Genomic DNA, 18,520 nt, shown 5'->3' with positions numbered 1-18,520 from the left:
AATTTTTTTTTTCCCCCTTTCTATTTTTTTTTTTTGGCTACTTGAATACAGGTCAACAGAAATCAAGATGATATTTCTACTTCGCTCCATATAGATATGAATGATGTTACTAACAATATGTCTCTAAAGTCTATTTTGAATGTTCCAGATGAATTTTTAATGTACCTAAGCCTACAATTAATGCTTGGGGAAAAATTAATCATATTGATCTAGATAATAGTGTGATGGATGATGAAAATGTTGTTAAATTGAATACTGAGAAAGAAATTGCAAATGTTTAAGTATTAAGGAATTCTCTGGTTGTGAAAGTCCTTGGGAAAAATATTATGTTTCCGGTGTGTAGTATTGAACTAAGACGACAATTGGCCAAATTTGGTGGATTCCATCTAGCCTCGCTGGGTTTAGACTTGATTTTATGTTCCTTTTACTCTAATGAAGCTATTGAAGGAGTTCTAAGTGGTGGCCCTTGGTATGTTGGTGGCCATATAATAGTTATTGATAAATGGACACAACAATTTTTTTCATTACCTTTAAAAGGTTTATCATCACCTCTTTGGATTAGGTTGCTACATTTACCTTTGCAATTTTGGGATGACTTAAATATTACTAAAATTGCTTCAAAAATAGGAATTCCGATGTTACTTGATAGCAATATGTTTAAATGGGAAAGAAGGGAATTTGCTAGTGTTTGTGTTCGAATAAAATTGGATTCTAAGTTACCTCAAGGTATTTGAATTGAAGGTTTAAGTAGAAATTTTTTTAGAAAATTGAGTACAAAAAAATGTCATCCTTTTGCTTCAAATGTGGGAAGATTGGGCATAAATTTGATATATGTCCTGAGGTTTATAATGCACATCCAAATATTGTGGGTAGTGAAAAAGGAATTTCTAAGAAAGTTATTGATGATGCAAATTATAAACTAAATGATGAGTTTGAATATGGTCCATGGATTCATGTGAATTTAAAGAAAAATAGAAGGAGAAATGTGGTGAATAATAAAGCTAAAAAAATGATAGAACTAAATCTGATGTCAACAATGAGCTTCAGGTTAATAAGCAAGTCATTAATGACAATATACTCAAGGCTAATTATTTGAATGCTATGGATACCTCTGGGAATCAGGTGGAAGAATTTTCAGCTGAAAAAGATAAGTCTTTGTCTTTGGTTAATAAAGAGCTTAGTGTTCCAAAAAAAATTGGGAACCAAATTCAAACTATGCATATGTATGGTTCGGGAAAATCTAATAATATTCATGTTGATCAATCTTCAAAAAGTTCCGCTGCAAATGTTGAAAATCACCTTATAAACTCTGAATCATCATTAGCTTTGTTAAAAGCTAATAAATTCAATCTTTTATCTCATTGTACTGATGAAGAGGTTCTTCAAGCTGTTGCTGATCTTAATTTGAATATGAAGATGTTGCTGAATTGAAAACTTGATCAGTTAATGAAATTGAAGATGCTGTTGTTCTGATATCAGATGCAAAAACTACCACTTCTTATGAAGTTGCTGGTGATACGAAACTAGACTTGAAGAATTCTCAAATGTTGATTCTACAAAAGACTACTACCAAACAAATTTCTGAACCATATGGAGGAAGTATTAAGAATATATGTAGAACAACTACTATTATCACAAATTATGATATAAATATAAGTAAATAGTCTTCAAGTATGTTGAAATTTGATGGTGATGCACATTCTTTAAGTTTGAATAAAAAAAAAAAAACTTAAAGAACTAAAATCCTTAAGTCCTATTGAAATTATTCCTAGAAAAAGGAAAGGTGATGTATGTGTGAACTGTGGAGGCGGTGAAATATCCCCTTCGCTTTCTTAATTTTCTTTCTCTTTTAGAATTTTAGAGGAGCAAAAAAAAAAAAAAGAGCTTCTCTTTATCTTAGAGAAATTGTTAGAGATAATAATATTTTTATTAGGTTAGTTGAAACCATGTTATTCATTCTTGTTAGGAGCGAGGTTAATGGGCCATTATTGATAGGAGGGAGGTTTATAGGATTATTGGTGAGGATTGGAATTTTTTTTTTATCATCCTGCTAAAAATACTTCGAGCGGTATTCTTATTTTATGGAAAAGGGATGAGATTATTTTTGATGTATTAGGCGATTCTTCTCAATTTGTTTTTGGTGTTATCCATATTCCTAATAAGGGTATATGCAATGGTACTACTATTTATGGGAATAAGGATTTATATGTTAGGAGGAGGTTATGGGATCCTATTGATATGTTTTCTTCGAATAACATTCCTTTTATTGTGGGTGGGGATTTTAATTATATCTTTTCCAAAGAAGATAAGAGAGGTGGCAAGAGATTCATTTTTCTCAAGGCCCTCAGTAGATGAAATCATTTATGGCTAATAATGATTTGCATGATGTAGGTGTCATTGAACCAAGATATTCTTAGTGTAATAATAAGGAAGGAACATCTTGAATATTGGAAATATTGGGGAGGTGCTTACTCAATCCAATAGCTTTACAGATTATGTCGATTGTTAGGATTAGACACCTTGCAAGAGTTGTTTCTGATCATAATCCAATAATTTTCAAGATTGATGACACTAATCTTCTGCAATGAAAGTTTATCAGATTTGAAGATATTTGGAAATCATATCCGGCTGCATGGAACATTGTCCTTAAATCTTGGAGAAAAATTTGGAAGACCTTTTACATTGCGAGGAGAGAGAACATCGACAAATTTCGAAAGTTTTTCAAATTCCTCGGTTGAGATTTTCAAGCCGCACCCATTTATGGTGGTAGAGGGTCGCCAGTCATCCTCTGATGACCAGAATACCTCAACTCCATTGTCTATCGCGCATCTGAATCATTTGGATGAAAAAGGTAGATCCTCATTCAATCGTAGTTTGTCTTGGAATTCATATTTCAAGAATACTCTAATTATTAGAGAAGGTCGATTTGATACCAATCATAAGCTTGTTCCTGATGGAAGCAAAGGGAAAGAAGTGGTTTCAGCGAACTGTTTGGATCATAAGGTTCCTTTTTCTGTGTTGGATAGTCGCCAACCTTAAGCTCTTGGTTTGAATTTTCTTCCCAAATCAAATGACTTGGAAGCTTCTTCTTCATCTACTGGATTTAATTTGAAGGTAAGTCATTATCTTGATAGAGGTAATAATTCTCTTGAAGCCTTTGAGAAAGAATTGCCTACCATTCTGCTGGAGGATAAAAATAATTCAGTTTTGGTGGAACCTGATTCTAAACATTCTAATGTGTGGATCAAAACTCCACATATTAAAATAAATTTTAAAGGCATTTCTGAAGAAAATGAGGAGGTGAATGTGGTAAAACTTGATGTGGAGAAAGAAAGCTCTAATGATCAAGTTTTGAGAAATTCTTTGATTGTTAAAATTCTTAGCAAAAACTTGTCTTTTTTCCATTTTTAGTCTTGAGCTGAGACGTCAATGGAGTAAATTTTGTGGGTTTCATATAACCTCTCTTGGGTTAGATTGGTTGTTGTATTCGTTTCATTCTTCTAAAGCTATGGAGGAAGTTCTAAACGAGGGACCTTGGTATGTGGGTGGTTTCATTGTTGGTAGAGATAAATGGTCACCCGCTTTTTCTCCCATTTCTATGGAGTGAATTTCTTCACCTATTTGGATTCGATTGCCTCATTTTCCTCTTCATTATTGGGATGAAGTTAACATTACAAAGATTATCTCAAGAATAGGAACCCCATTGCAATTAGATGGTAACATGTTTAAATGGGGTAGAAGGGAATTTGCTAGAGCTTGTGTTCGAATCAAATTGAATACTAAGCTTCCTTGTATAATTTGGATTGAAGGTTTGTGTGGAATGTTTTTTCGAAATATTGAATATGAGAATATATCTGTTTTGTGCTTCAAGTGTAGAAGGATTGGACATAAAAATTCTGTGTGTCCTAATGTCTCACCGGCATTGAGTAATCCTGCTAAGGAAAGTCCGAAGAAATCAGTTCATGAATTTGAAAATGGTAATGGGACCTCATATGGTCCATGGATGCATGTTAAATTCAGGAATAAGATGAGTAGAAAAGCTTGTTTTCAGAATAAACTAGTTGGGGATTTAAATCCTCAAAAATCTATGGATGTTGCTGAAGTTGATAGGGTTAACGAGAAAGAATTTGGATTGCTGGAGAGTATTTCCGAAGAAAAGGTGCAGGAAGAAGATGTCATATTTGATAAGTTTTTATCAGGTCTAGATGAAAACAATAGGTTTAATGTGCTATCTCATAAGGAAGATGGAATTGAAGATGTTAACATAGTTGAATATAACCTATTAGATGAAGATGCTGGAGAAAATGTTGTTGAAGCTGCTGTCATTGAAGATTCAAGTAAAGGTTGTGATGGAATAAATCAGGATGGAATATCTGTGAATGGTATGGATTCTGATCCGGAATTACCTTCAAATGGAAATGTCATTAGATGCAATGGGAATAAAAAATGCTGGAAGAATAATGAGGTATTGTCAGATTTGCAAGAGGTTACGGTTTCTGAAAATCTCAACAGCAAGGCATTAGTTTGTGGAAATGATCATGTTTTTATACCAGGAAATGAAATTACGGTTGAAAAGAATGTTGCAAGGGTAGAAGCAGATTTCATTTTGATTAATGAGGATACTCCAATTTCAATAAAGTTGGAGAAGGTGGAGATTTCTATAATTCTGCTTATTGAGGTAAACTTTGAAGATTACAGAGTTGTTGAAGGTAAATCAACTTAATTGATGAAAATATATTCCAATGGGGGAGGAGAGAGTTCGCAAGAATTTGTGTTCATATCCAAATTGAAAAGAAACTTCCTCTTGGAGTCTGGGTGGAAGGTAATTCAGGTAGATTTTATTAGAAATTTGAGTATGAAAAGATCCCTACTCTTTGTTATAATTGTGGAAGAATTGGACATTACAAAAACAATTGTTCTGAGTTGATTTTCTGAAGTATGCAGAAAGCTTCCAAAGACTGTGATTCAGCGGAGGAAACTGCACCAATAAAAAACAATTCTACTAGTTATTTCCTGAAAGGGAAATGGAAAATTCTTCCAAGATGATTGATACATCTTATGATCCATGGATTCACGTTCAATATGGGAGAAAGAAGGTTTTTAATCAGAAGAAGGCAGATATCCAGAAAAGGAAGCATGTTATGACGGAGTATGTGATCAAACATGATGGAAATAGTAATAAAGGTAATCCGGTTGAGGAAGAGTCAACATTGGTTCAAGGAAGGAATGTTCTTAATGAAGAGGTTCTTGCTGGAAAGATAGATCCAAAGTTATTGGACTCTAATTTAAAAGAGGGGGGAATAAATTCTGATAACAATACCTTATTGAGAGGAGGTAATAAATTTGCTGTCAGAATTAATTGAAGAAGGTGAAATTATTCCAGAAGTGGCAGCATAATCAGTTCCTCATGTAAATGGGAAAGATTCTGAAAAAAAATATAGAGAAGTTGGTTAATGAATACTCTCTACTCTGCGGGATTAGGTTATGAATGTGGCAAGCAAACTTGTGGAAGAAGGTTCATCAAATTCTAAGGTAAAACTTGCTAAAGAGCTCAGGAGCTTGGGACCTATTAAACTGATGTCTAGAATCAGGAAAAAAAGATGTAGATGGTAAAAACAAGATGGGGGCTTCTTCCCCCAAAAATTGTTAATGGCTTCTATAATGTTTTGGAATTATAGTGGGGATAAAAAGAAACAAGCCTCTCTATATCTCAAAGAAGTGGTTAGAGATAATAAAGTTTTTTTCGTGGGATTATTAGAAACTAAAATTTCTAATTTCAGTAGATTGGAAGTCAATTCTCTAATTGGAGAGGATTGGGAATTTTTTCAAGTCCCATCCAACGGTTTGTCAGGAGGTATCATCATTTTATGGAGATTAAATATTGTATCATTTTCTATTGTGGACTTCTCTCAACAAGTGGTAATTGGAGACCTTCAGATTCAGAACAAAGGTCTTTGGAGGGTTGCGGCGGTGTATGGAAGTAGGGAGGTTGTTCAGAGAAGAGCTCTTTGGGATAAATTGGAAGAATTCTCTACTATCAATATCCATATGGCAATTGGGGGAGATTTCAATTTTTTGTTGTCAAAGGAAGACAAAAGAGGTGGAAAAAGCTTCAGGTTTTCTATTGCATCTAAGGAAATGAAAACTTTCTTAGTTAATAATGATTTCCATGAAATCAATTTCGTTGGACCAAAATTTACTTGGTGTAACAATAAAATGGGTGGAGCTAGGATCTTGGAAAGATTGGACAAATGTTTCTTAAATTCTGAAGCTTTGAAATCTTCCAATCAGATGGTGATTAAACACATTGTGAGAGTGGCCTTGGACCATTGTCCAGTTTTACTCAACTTTTTGGAGGAAAGTTTCAAATCAGAAAAGATCATCAAATATGAAGAAGTCTGGGCATCATATCCGGCTACAAAAGGTATTATTAAAGCTTCCTGGAATAAGAAATCCAAAGGGGATTTTGTTGAATTATTAAATATTAAATTCAAAAGAATAATGATAGCTTTATATCATTGGAGTAAATCTAAACATAAGAAGTATGAAATTCAAAGAGAAGAGCTTAAAACAGAAATTTAGGAATTACAGATGAAAAAAGCTAAGATAGGATGGCTTTTGGAAGAAGACAGATGGCGTCTCAATTCAAAAGTTGCTAAATTGAACTCTTTTCTAGCACGGTTTAACTCTTGGTGGAAATAGAGATCTAAAATTAACTGGATGTCGGATATGGATAGCAATTCAAAGTTTTATCACTCGTTTGCCTCATCCAGAAGATACATGAATGGAATTGTTAAAATTCGTGATGAAGATGGGAGGGAGATGGAAAAACAAGATCAGATTTCTGAAGTTCTTTTAAAATTCTTTAAAAGAAAATGGAAGTATAGAAGCTGCTGTGTCAATGGGTGGCCAAAACCAAACTGTTTGATGGACGAGAATGATAAAAATCATTTAATGAAAGATCTTGTGTTTGAAGAAGTGGAAGAGGTGGTATTTAATTCCAAGCCTAATATCTCTCCTGGGAATGACCGTATTTCATATTCTTTTATGAAAAAATTTTTGGTGCTACTACGGCCTTTCTTATGGCTTGCTGAGTAGATGGAGCTGCTAGCGATCCGGCCATATTTGGGCTTGTTGGATCCAACCTTTTACACCCATTCGAACCTTAAGCTTTAGGCTATCAAAAGACTTCAAGCTTTTTTCGGCTCAATTTTGTAAGAGTGTGTAGTTTCAAAAGTCTCTTTCTTGACTTTTGAGTCTTAGTTTGTTGGAGAAGGTGTCTCGATCTTTTGAAAGATCACCTGCATAGACTTTGAGAAAGAAATCTTTGTATTCTTTAGCACAAAATAGCATTTGAATTGATAATTTTAAATATTTATTCGGAGATCTCGGCACGTAGCGCGATGTCGACCCGAATAAATATTTAAAATGCCCCCTGTCTCGTAGGGACATTTTAGAGCAGAATAGATTTGGAATCTTGAAATTTTAAATATTTATTCGGGGATCTCGGCACGTAGCGCGATGTCGACCCGAATAAATATTTAAAATGCCCCCAGTCTAACAGGGGAATTTTGAAATGTATTCTCGTGACATAAGAGAATTTCAAAATATGAAATGCATGTGCTAACAATAATGTATGAAAACATAATACATTAAGAACGATATTTCCTTGAAGAATTTCATGCGTAATATTTCTTCAGGTATCGGCCATTGATCGGCGACATGGGCCTCTGACCATTCAGATCGATGAGTTGATAAGCTCCTCCTTGAAATATGTTCTCGATGACGAAAGGTCCTTCCCATTTGGATACAAATTTGCCACCAATTTTTCTATGTGGGATGATTGGCATTCTCTGCACCAGGACCAATTCTCCTTCTTGAAATGATCGAGGACGAACCATTCGATCAAAGGACTTTGTCATTCTTTCTCGGTAGATCTCCAGGTTCTGCTGAGCTTGCAACCTGAGTTCATCGAGTGCATCAAGCTCTTCCATTCTTAATCGAGCATTTTGTTTTTGAGTCAGCTCATTCTGGACAGCAACTCGAAGAGATGGAAGTTCAACTTCTAGTGGCAGTACGACCTCAACTTCGAACACTAGAGAGTAGGGAGTAGCTTTAGTTGGTGTTTTATAAGTTGTACGATAGGCCCATAGAGCTTCTTTGCCATCTTCGTATGCCACTCTCTTTTGTTCTTGGAGAGAATCTTTTTTAGCAATTTCACCAACGTTTTGTTGAAGGCTTCAGCTAGGCCATTTGCTCTTGGATAGTAAATGGAAGTGTACCGCCAATCAATTTTGTGCCGATCAACGAACTTGTAGATTTTTGTACTCTTGAAAGCAGTTCCGTTGTCTGAGATTATGCGGCGTGGCACATCGAATCTGTAAACAACATTATGGGTGAAGAAGTTGATCACGTGCTCGGACGTAACTTCTTTAAATGGAGCCGCTTCTGCCCACTTGGAGAAATAGTCGGTTGCTGCCAAGATGAAGCGGTGTCCTGCTGATAACGGCGGATCTATTGGCCCGATAACATCAGTACCCTAACATTCGAACGGCCAGGATGCTATTGTAGGGTGCAGAGGATTTGGCGGTTGATGTATAACATCACCATGGATCTGGCACTCATGACACTTCTTAACGTGATTGATACAATCTCTGACCATGGTCGGCCAATAGTAGCCCATTCTTTTGATTTTGACTGTCATCTTGCGACCTGATTGGTGTGCTCCACAAAGTCCTTCGTGAACTTCTGCTACCACTTTATCAGCTTCTCGAGTCCCTAGTCACCTTAGCCACACTTGATCGAGAGCCCGCCGATACAATGTGTTGTTGACAAATGCATATCGTAGCGCTCTCTTCTTGATTTGAGTAGCTAGTGATTTGTCTGTTGGCAAATTACTTTCTTTAAAGTAATCAATGAAAGACAGTCTCCAGTGATCTTCTTCCTCGACATCTAGGCAATGCCACCATGATTCTGAAGCTTGACTAGCTTTAAGTCTTTTCTTAGGAACTTGTTGTTCTTCAGACTGATCTTTAACATCAACTGGTTGGGGAGATTGAGGATCAACCGGAGTTGCATCCTGCTGGCTTGAATTTGGTATTCCCTCTGCCTGCGAGAATTGTAGTAATGCTGGCTCTAGGATCCGACGCTTGTGAACCATAATCATTATAGGCCATTCGTCATCCATATTCCCCATTTCTTTAGCCAATTTGGCAAGAGAATCAGCTTTGCCATTTTGACCTCGGGGAACTTGAGTTAATTTAACAACTAGAATTTGCTTCATTAGCCCAAGAACTCGCCGATGATAATAGGCTAATTCAAACTTAGTGATTTTGTAAACTCCCAACACTTGATTTACAACAAGTTGAGAATCATCGAAAATTTGGAGGTTTCGGATTCGGACATCGATTGTAATCTCCAATCCTGCTATTAGGGCTTCATATTCGGCTTCATTGTTTGTCCGAGGTTCAGTTAAACTGAATGAGAATCTCATTATGCCTCCCTCGGGTGCCACGAAAATGAGTCCGATTCCGGCTTGATCTTTCTCTATATTTGGAGGCTGAGCACGCTTAATCGACGATGCTCCATCAAAGTACATTTCCCATACTCGTAGCATCTCCTCTTCTTCAACATTCATGATCTATTTGTCAGGTAGATCGTCGTTAAGTGGTGAATCCACAGGAATAGGATGTGCAGCGAGAAAATCTGCCAACACCTGCCCTTTCACTGCCTTTTGAGGGACATATGTGATATCAAACTGCAGGAGTATCACTGCCCACCTTGCCAAATGACCTATCAATGCTGGTCTTGTCATCAAACTTCAGCGGATCGATCTTTGATATCAAGGTGATTTTGTGAGATAGCATATAATGGCGAAGCTTTTGAACTGCAAAAATTAGGGCCAAGCAATGCTTCTCAATTGGAGAGTAGCGGATTTCTGCTCCTATCAACCTCCGATTGATGTAGTAGAGTGCATTCTCTTTGCCTTCTTCATTATGCTGGGCCAATAGTGCTCCGAGGGACTCTTCTAGTGCTGCCGTATACAGTATAAGAGGCTTCCCGGGGATTGGCGCCGCAAGAATGGGAGGATTCAACAGATATCTCTTGATGCTGTCAAATGCTTCTTGGCACTCTTCATCCCATTTGAATTGGACATCTTTCTTCATCAGCTTTGAAAATGGCTGGCACCTACCCGATAGATTTGATATGAATCTCCGAATGAAAGCCAGTTGACCTTGCAGGGAACGGAGTTGTCGGAGGCTCTTTGGAGGTGGCATCTCCATGATTTCCTTGATCTTGTTGGGGTCGACTTTGATGCCTTGATGTCGAACAACGTATCCCAAGAATTTGCCGGATGAGACCCCGAATGCACACTTAAGAGGGTTCATCTTCAGATCATACTTTCTGATCCTCTCGAACACAATTCTCAAATCATCAATGTGGTCTTTTCGATCCATGCTTTTAATGACCAAGTCATCTACATAACATTCGACCTTTTGATGGATCAAATCATCAAATATATGAGTCATCTCTCGTTGATAAGTGGCACCAACATTCTTCAGGCCGAATGTCATAACTGTGTAGCAGAATATGCCTATGGGTGTTCTGAATGATGCATGTCTTTCATCTCCAGGTGCCATTTTGATTTGATTGTAGCCTGACGATATGTCCATGAATTAGAACTTTTCGTAGTTGGAAGTATTGTCAACGAGAAGTTCTGATACTGGGAGTGGAAAGTCATCTTTCGGACACGCCTTATTGAGGTCCCTGAAGTCGATGCAGATACAAATCTGGCCATTCTTCTTCTTTACAGGGACGATATTAGCAATCCAGTTGGCATATTTCTTTTCTCGGATGAAGCCTTCTTCTATGAGCTTTTTAGTTTCTGCAATCACCTGCTCTTCAATCTCCAATCTCATTCTTCTTGGAGCTTGTTTGACGGGTACTACATCAGGCTTGATTGCTAATCTGTGAACTGCCACATCAGGGGATAAGCCAGGCATCTCAGCATATGTCCAAGCAAAACAGTCACTGAATTCACATAGGAGCTCTTTTATTTCTTCTATTTGATCTTCTGGTAGAAGAGAGACAACAAAAGTTGGGCGAGGGTCTTCCTCAGTTCCCAAGTTGACTTCTTTTAGCTCGTCCATCGTAGCAGCCTGTCCACCGTCTTCCAGTTCTTCTGGTGCAGGCTCAGCTTCTACGGGTTTATCATTGTAATCATCAGCTTCGCGTGTCTCTTCAACACCGCCTTCTTCAGGTTCAATTTCCATGTATGTGATCGCCCGACAAGTCTCTTTTTGGAGGAATTTTCGTTTGATGAACCCGATGCCTTTATATGCATCTATATCCTTTCGTCGTAATGGACGCGGACTTCTCCCATACCAGAGGCCCAAGCTTGTACGGAGCTGTCGTTTGGTAGTAGGAATATTGATTTGCTTTCGTAGCATTCTTCGAATATTCTTGGTATTGAACTTGGGTAGCCTCATAGGAAATAATTCTTCGGAGTCGAGGAGCATGCAATCCCAATCATGATTCTCCTCTTCACAAACTCCCGTGGAATATAACACATTCCCAGGTGCAGTCCCCTTCTTTAAAGGAGGCAGATAAAGAGTGGAAAGTTCTTCAATCTTATGCACCTCACGTGAAATGATTTCTTTGAAGTGTTGCAAGGGAACGCGTGTGACTATGAGTACGCTATCTAAAATTGACAGACTATCTATTCTTCTGGAGAACACACTCTGCACCGAGTTCATGTAGATTGAGTCGTAGTCATAATCATCATTTGAAAATTCAACCTGCCTACTCCATTTATCCGTGGACTTGCACACTTTTTGAGATTTAGCAGGAGCAACATCATCTTTATCTGTGTCACTTCCAAGATGAGGTACATGTTTCTTTTCTTTAGGAATGATTGGTGATTTGGGAAGAACCGGCGCTGCCTTCTTTCTCACCACCTGCTTCTTCTGACCTTCTTGCTTGGGGTTCTTTGCAGTCTTAGAATTTGATGCTCTAGCCTCAAGAGAACTTGACGACTTTTGCTTCTTTGGCATGAAGTACTTAGCATCTTCATAAATTGTTACTTCATGTACTGCAAAGGGCTGAATATCACCAGAAATTCTGAATTCTTTGCCTTCCTTTAGATATTTCATACACTGGTGTAATGTTGAAGGGACAACGCCGTATTCATGCATCTAGGGACAACCCAATAATGCCTTGAACAAAGTGTCTGCATCAATCACATGAAATTTGGCTTATATATAAGGTTCTCCAAATACAAGAGGTAGCATAAATGATCCAAGGGTTTTCTGCCCTTTCTCATTGAAGCCGTGTACCATCAACTTATCTTGCCCAAGATGTTCCACATCAAGACACAACGATCTCAATGCTTTCAAGCTCATGAGATTTACGGAAGATCTGGGATCGATCAAAATCCGACTGATCATCATACCATCGCTCTCCGCCATAACATGCAAAGGGCGATTGTGATCTGCCGTTCCAAGCATCATATCATCCTCGGCAAAGGTGATAAGGGGCTCATTTCAAGCTTGTAAGACTTCCGTCAAGTTGCGTTCAACAAAATATGCCTCATATCTTTCGGGGTCCTTGAGAGCTTGAATCAAAGTCTCTCGAAGGTCTTTAGACATCAAGAGGGCGTCTTATATATTGAGTTATGCTGGGATCTTCCTCAAGTGGGATAAGATATTGTAATCTATCCCCTTGGACAAAGTATTATTTTTCTTGGGACCTTTGGGGATAATATCTTCATTGATAACTATTTCTTTTCCCTTATCTTTATTAGGAGCTCCTTTCTTTGGTGGAGGTGGTAGTACTTTGCCACTCCTCAACTGCACCTGGGCCACCTCATCTGATTCAGACTTGTTTGATGAAGCATTCTCTTCAGAGTCAGATATTATAGTGTCTGGGGATTCATCTGTAGACTCAGAATCGTCTCCCAACTTTACTTGTTTCATTTGCGATCCTATGCTTGGGTCTGAATCTTCATTATCGGGAAAACATAGATCATCTGAATTGAATTCCATTGATGATACCATTAGATAGAATTTAGGGGCCGCTTCTTCAGCGTATTTCTCCCATCTGATATCTCTGATGTCATAAAGATGACTCGGCATATTTTTATAGGAAGAGATTCATGTTAAGATAGTTGCTATTTGCATGCATTACATTTTTGCAACTTATGAAGTTTTGATGATTCCAAACATTATTGTTTAAATGTGTAGTTATCTCCTAACATTTTTGGAAAAATTGTATTTGCTCTTGTGTGTACTAACATTTCAGGGAAAGAACTCCAGACTACGAAGGCTTCAAATTAAAATCAGCATGAGATACCTTGAAATTTTTGAAGCTTGCACTTTGCTTAGAAATCAAATTGAAAGGGAGTGATTGTAACTTGAGTGAATAAAAACATGCACACACAAATAAGGAGATCATATTAAATTTGTATTGATCGTACAGGACAATTTTCGTTCGTACTGGACGATCAGAAAGTTATCTCCTATAGATGCATCTGAACGAATAGGAACTTGCTCGAAAAATTTTCTAAGTCCTATTCGTCCAGGACAAATTAATTATCGTACAGTACGATTGGCACTCCGGAAAATTTTTGTTCAGACGAAATTAATTATCGTACAGTACGATTGGCTCTCTGGAAAATTTTCGTCCAGACGAAATTAATTATCGTACAGTACAAATGGCTCTCTGGAAAATTTTCGTCCAGACGAAATGATATATCGTACAGGACGATCTGTCCTCTATAAAAAATTCGTCTAGACGAATCAATTTTCGTCCAAACGATTAATCGACTTAGGACAGTTTTCAGCAGTTTCTAGATTCGACCTTGTAATAACCGTTTGTACTGGACGAACTTTAGTTCGTACAGACGATCAGCTGTACGAAGACATTTCGTACACATATTCAAATAGGGTCGTTTCAGATCGTTTAAGTAAATTGTCCAGGATGATCCACGATCGTACAGGACGATCCAATGCGTACAGAATTGATACTTGCAGTTTTTGGGCGGTTTTTCTTGTTTTTGTATAAATAGCCCAAATTAGACTGCCACCAAAATCTTTTTGTCATTTGATCTTCGTGCCACTTGAGAGAATAGCAAAGGGAGAGTTGAAGAAAGCATTCAAGGGAGGATTCCTACCATAGAAGCAAGAAGGCTTCACTTGGATTTCAAAGGTAAGAGTCTCTACTTGTGAATTGGGATTACTTCACTCTTTTTCTTTCTTCCTTCTAGATTCTTGTGAGAAGATCTGTCAAGGAGATCCGGTTCTCTGCCGACACTTGGAGAGTGTGAAAGGACGAAGGGTTCTCTGCCCACACTAGGAGAGTGTGAAAGGACGAAGGGTTCTCTGCCCACACTAGGGAGAGTGTGAAAAGGACCGAAGGGTTCTCTCCACACTAGGAGAGTGTGAAAGGACGGACGATTCTCTGCCAACACTGGGTATTGTGTAAAAGGATGGACGGTTCTCTGCCGCGACCGGGGAGTGGTGAAAAGAGTGTGTTGTAAAGGCTTCTCCCCTTGCTGTGGGTGCAAAAGGAGAGTCACTATTGATCATTAGTGCAATACTCAGAGGGTGCCTCTGGGGAGTGGATTAGGTTCTGGTTATAGACTGAACCACTATAAATCTGGTGTCATTTACTTTACTGTTTTTACATTTCCGCACTTTCTATTTCAGTTTTAAAAACTCTGTGGTTGAAAAATCTTTTTCTACAAAATTAAAAGAGATTTTATTTCGGTTCAATAATTTTTTTAAAAAAGGGGGTCTTAAATTTTAACCTTTTTTAAAATACCAATTCACCCCCCCTCTTGGTAGCCTTGGGACACTCACTTATGTTTAACAACCTAATTACTAGATTCAACAATTCAGCCTCAGCTTCTTCTTCCTTTTTATCTATTTAAACTCTTTCATAAAATCACCGAGCTTAATAGGCCTCCTGACTTTGACTTTCCAGATTTTGATGAGCTGGCCTGGCTAGATTGCTGTTTAGAGGTGGATGCTTGTGACATAGGCAACCATTTTAAGTTCAGTACCGGCTCAGTAGGAGACTTCCACTTGACACCTGGAACTTCTTCCAGCTGTTTCAACATTTTAGTTGTCTTCTTGGAGACAACGGTCTCCTATTGCTTCTCTTGGAAATATTCTTTTGTTGTTGTTTCTTTAAGCGAGAGCACGGAAGAGGACGTGACTACCCGGGTGGATTCCTTTCTGGGACGAACTAACACATTATCTGATAAGGTCAATTCTCCCATTATATATTGTTTTTCCAGCCAATCTTTGAAGACATAATAATCTTCAATCGGATGGCTAACCACCCGATGATACGGGCAGTAATTTGGGTCGCCACTGTGTTTGGACTCTTCAGGTCTTTTGCATTCTGGCAACTCCAGACCAGCTTTGAGTGCTTGTCGGAATAGCTTGGCGACACTTTCCCTCTTGAACAAATATTCTTTATTCATTTTCTCCTTGAGGGAGGTGAACGTTCTATCACCAATTCCCATAGTTTGCCTCTGGTGCTCTCCTCCACCAGGAAAGGCTCGAGGTTTGTCATTTCCTCCAAGTACCAGCTTTGGCTGAGGATTTGAATTGTAAGCCTGCTTTGGCTTTTCTTCATATTGCATTGGTTGTTTTCCTTTATCCACATTATACACTACCCGTTTACCTTTATCAAGTCTGGGAGGAAATACAGAGTAGACCTCATTCTTTCTGGCATCAGGAGCTTTAGCCTTTTTGAATTTATCAGGGAAGCTTTCAGACTTTGATAAGTTTAACTTCTCAAATTTCGCCACCCTGTCCAACAGATCCTGGAAGGTAGTGATTGAAGCCATGCATAAGAAGGGTTGCATTTTATCATCAATATTCCCCATCAACAATTGGACTGCATGCTCTTCTTCCAGCTGCTGCACGCACTTCATGCTGAGATTACGCCAGTGTATTATATACCTTGTCACTGATTCGTCTTTTCTCCTTTTATCAAGGGCAAGATCAGCGATAGTAGTCTTCTCTATTGCACTGGCAAATCTTTTCACGAACAAGGCCTCCAGTTCCGCAAAGGTCTTCAGTGAATCATTCGGCAGTTCAGCATACCATTCGAAAGCAGTTCCACTCAAGCTGCTCACGAATTGCCTGAATAACAGAGCATCATTGCCTCCTGTATTTCCACAGGTTGCTTTGAACTGCGCCAGGTGTTGTCTGGGATTTTTATTGCCATCAAAGATATTGAACTTTGGCACAGAATATCCCTTTGGATACGGCACCTGATCGTACTCTGCTGGGTACGGGCGACCTTTTCCTACCAACTTCTCTGCTTGTTCAGCAGCTATAATGGCCTTAATCTTTTCACTGATTAAGCCTTCCAACAGCGATGCAGTTACGGGTTCAGAGGCGCTCGCCACATTTTGTGGAGTACGCTGGCGGGTTGGATTATCAGTTTTATCGCCACCTTCAGGTATACCTTTCACTCCTGAGGCTTGAGGCGCTTGAGGGTTTTGAGAATTAGTAGCTTGGTTGACGGGTTGAGCCGGTGCAGGCCCTACAGAAGTGGTCTTCTGCATCATTTCCATCATGGCCGTCATTTGAGTCATCATCTCAGTCATTTTATCATTTAACTGAGAGATTTCTCTATATTTCCTTCGCATCTGTCGCCTCATTTGATTTCTCATTTCAGCGAGTGTGATGTCTTCGCCGGCGAAGGGATTTTCTCCGACCTCTTCTTTTTCCTCATCAACTTCTTCTGAGGAGCGAGCACTTTGGCTGGCAATAGATCTAGCCCTGTGACGACGTTGATAAACACGTACGCGTGGCTGTGATTGTTGGTCTTCTTCATCACCATCATCATCTTCTTTTTCAACATCGACGTGGCTAACCATACGAACCACCTCGATCTCCATAGTGTCATCATCGTCATATTCTTCTTCATCTTTTTGCACCTGAATTTCTGAGCGACGGTGCCACTGAATTTCAGGTTCTTGATTTGGGATGACTATTTCTTCAACCCGTGGACTACGATCGAAATGAAGATCCTCTTTGGTTGAAGTAGGAGAATGACGGGATCTCCTGGAAGACTCTCCAGGATGTCGACCATCAATATAATTGTTGTCATTTTGGGCCTTCTTTTGGACCCATATCTGACGAGTTCTATTGGCAGGGGCGAATCTCCAGGAGAGTGCTCTAGATGTCATGCCTGATCTATCTTTTTCTTTAAATATCTTTTCGTTTCGAGGCTTCGGCCTCCAAACTTATTTGCCTTTCCGCTGGGCCCTTTCGGCGGCGGATTCTTGGACATATGGTCCAAGTGTCACACCCCGATGTGCTTCCCGTGGAACTTGGCATTGGTAATTTCTTTGTTTGGCTATCACAACAGATGATAGCCTCTCTCTTGGAGGAGTTCTTCGGGTCTCAACAATCAGTGGCCTTTGGAACTTCTTTTTCATTAAGCCCTTCTCCTTGACTGTCTTCAGTACATGGTGTACCCGGGCAGATAGACGTTCGGGCTCTCTTATTTTCTGAGGGGTTGGGGCTTCAGGTCGACGTTCCTAGAAAGATTGCTTAAGCTCACCAGATGAGCTATTTCTCTTTACCCACTTCAAGTTAGAAAACTTATTTTGAGTGGGGATATTGACTTCTTGTTCTAGTGCTGGCAGGTTGGAGGGATGAACTGGTACTATCAGCTGTTGAGCACGTAGCTCTGCATTTCTCTTCCTCCTTTGCCTTCTGTTAAGCCTTCCTCCAGACGAGGAAGCTTCAGCATCATGCCTCCCAGATGCAACAGTCTCTCTGGGCAGGGTAGTGGTGTTTGCAGTCACCATAGAAACTTTCCTTCCATCAACAACCCTCTTTGCAGTAAGAGTTTCAGGCTGGGATAATCTTTCAAATACAGAGACTCTTCCTTGAGCGACACTTCTGACAGCAGTCCTTGCAGAATAGGACCTTCCAGAAAATTCTTCAGAGTTTACGCCGTACACAGGGACGGCTGCAGCCCTTGCAGTAGCTGCTGAGAATTCGAGCCCACCAAAGTGGATGGTGGCTCCAGCATTTCCAGTTTCAATGACAGCATTCGCCAGCTAAATCTTGGCTCCTCGTCCTAGTTGGACGGTCATCGGGGTGTTCTGCATTTTCATTCTGCACAGATAAAAGGCAGGGGTTAGTGATCAGAATTGATATATCACCCCACACTTTCATAAAACAAAAATAACGCGGAACAAATGATAGAAGCAGGTAAATTAAATAAAATTAAAAACCATGCCGATTGAATTTCCATTGATCTTATTCAAAAGATTCATTTTCAGGAAATTTTAAATTCGATTTGCTTGCTACTATAGCCTTTAAATGACTAGCCAGAGATGGAAAGAGAAACCATTCCCCAGCGGAGTCGCCAGAAATCTGTGGGCTCCGAAAATTCAGCCCCAGCCTCCCACTTTTCTCTTATTCGACGAGGGAGTTTTAACTGAATAAGTTCCGAGGTAAATTTTGGAAGGCAGATGGATTTGTAG

The 18,520-nt window shown here is 39.0% G+C and overlaps 1 protein-coding gene across 1 annotated transcript; it reads right to left on the bottom strand.

Annotated features, from left to right (window-relative positions):
• Positions 1-10,676: 10,676 nt before the first annotated feature.
• LOC114578918 lies at positions 10,677-12,509 on the bottom strand. Its single transcript, XM_028692522.1, has 3 exons — positions 12,279-12,509; positions 11,042-12,194; positions 10,677-10,975 (listed from the first exon to the last, which is right to left on the bottom strand). The coding sequence occupies exons 1-3, from the start codon at positions 12,507-12,509 to the stop codon at positions 10,677-10,679; spliced, it is 1,683 nt and encodes a 560-aa protein (XP_028548355.1).
• Positions 12,510-18,520: the final 6,011 nt, after the last annotated feature.

The sequence above is a fragment of the Dendrobium catenatum genome, unplaced genomic scaffold, assembly GCF_001605985.2.
Source record: "Dendrobium catenatum unplaced genomic scaffold, ASM160598v2 original_scaffold_218474, whole genome shotgun sequence".
Lineage (NCBI taxonomy): Eukaryota > Viridiplantae > Streptophyta > Magnoliopsida > Asparagales > Orchidaceae > Dendrobium > Dendrobium catenatum.
Note: the sequence above shows the minus strand (reverse complement) of the source record. Positions and strands in the feature narration are given on the sequence as shown.

Coding starts and splice junctions, on each gene's coding strand:
- LOC114578918 (XM_028692522.1), bottom strand. CDS start 12,509: ATGATGCTTGGAACGGCAGATCACAATCGCCCTTTGCATGTTATGGCG. Junction 12,195..12,278: donor GATCATTTATGCTACCTCTT/GTATTTGGAGAA, acceptor GGTTGTCCCTAG/ATGCATGAATACGGCGTTGT. Junction 10,976..11,041: donor AGAAATAAAAGAGCTCCTAT/GTGAATTCAGTG, acceptor CTGATGTGGCAG/TTCACAGATTAGCAATCAAG.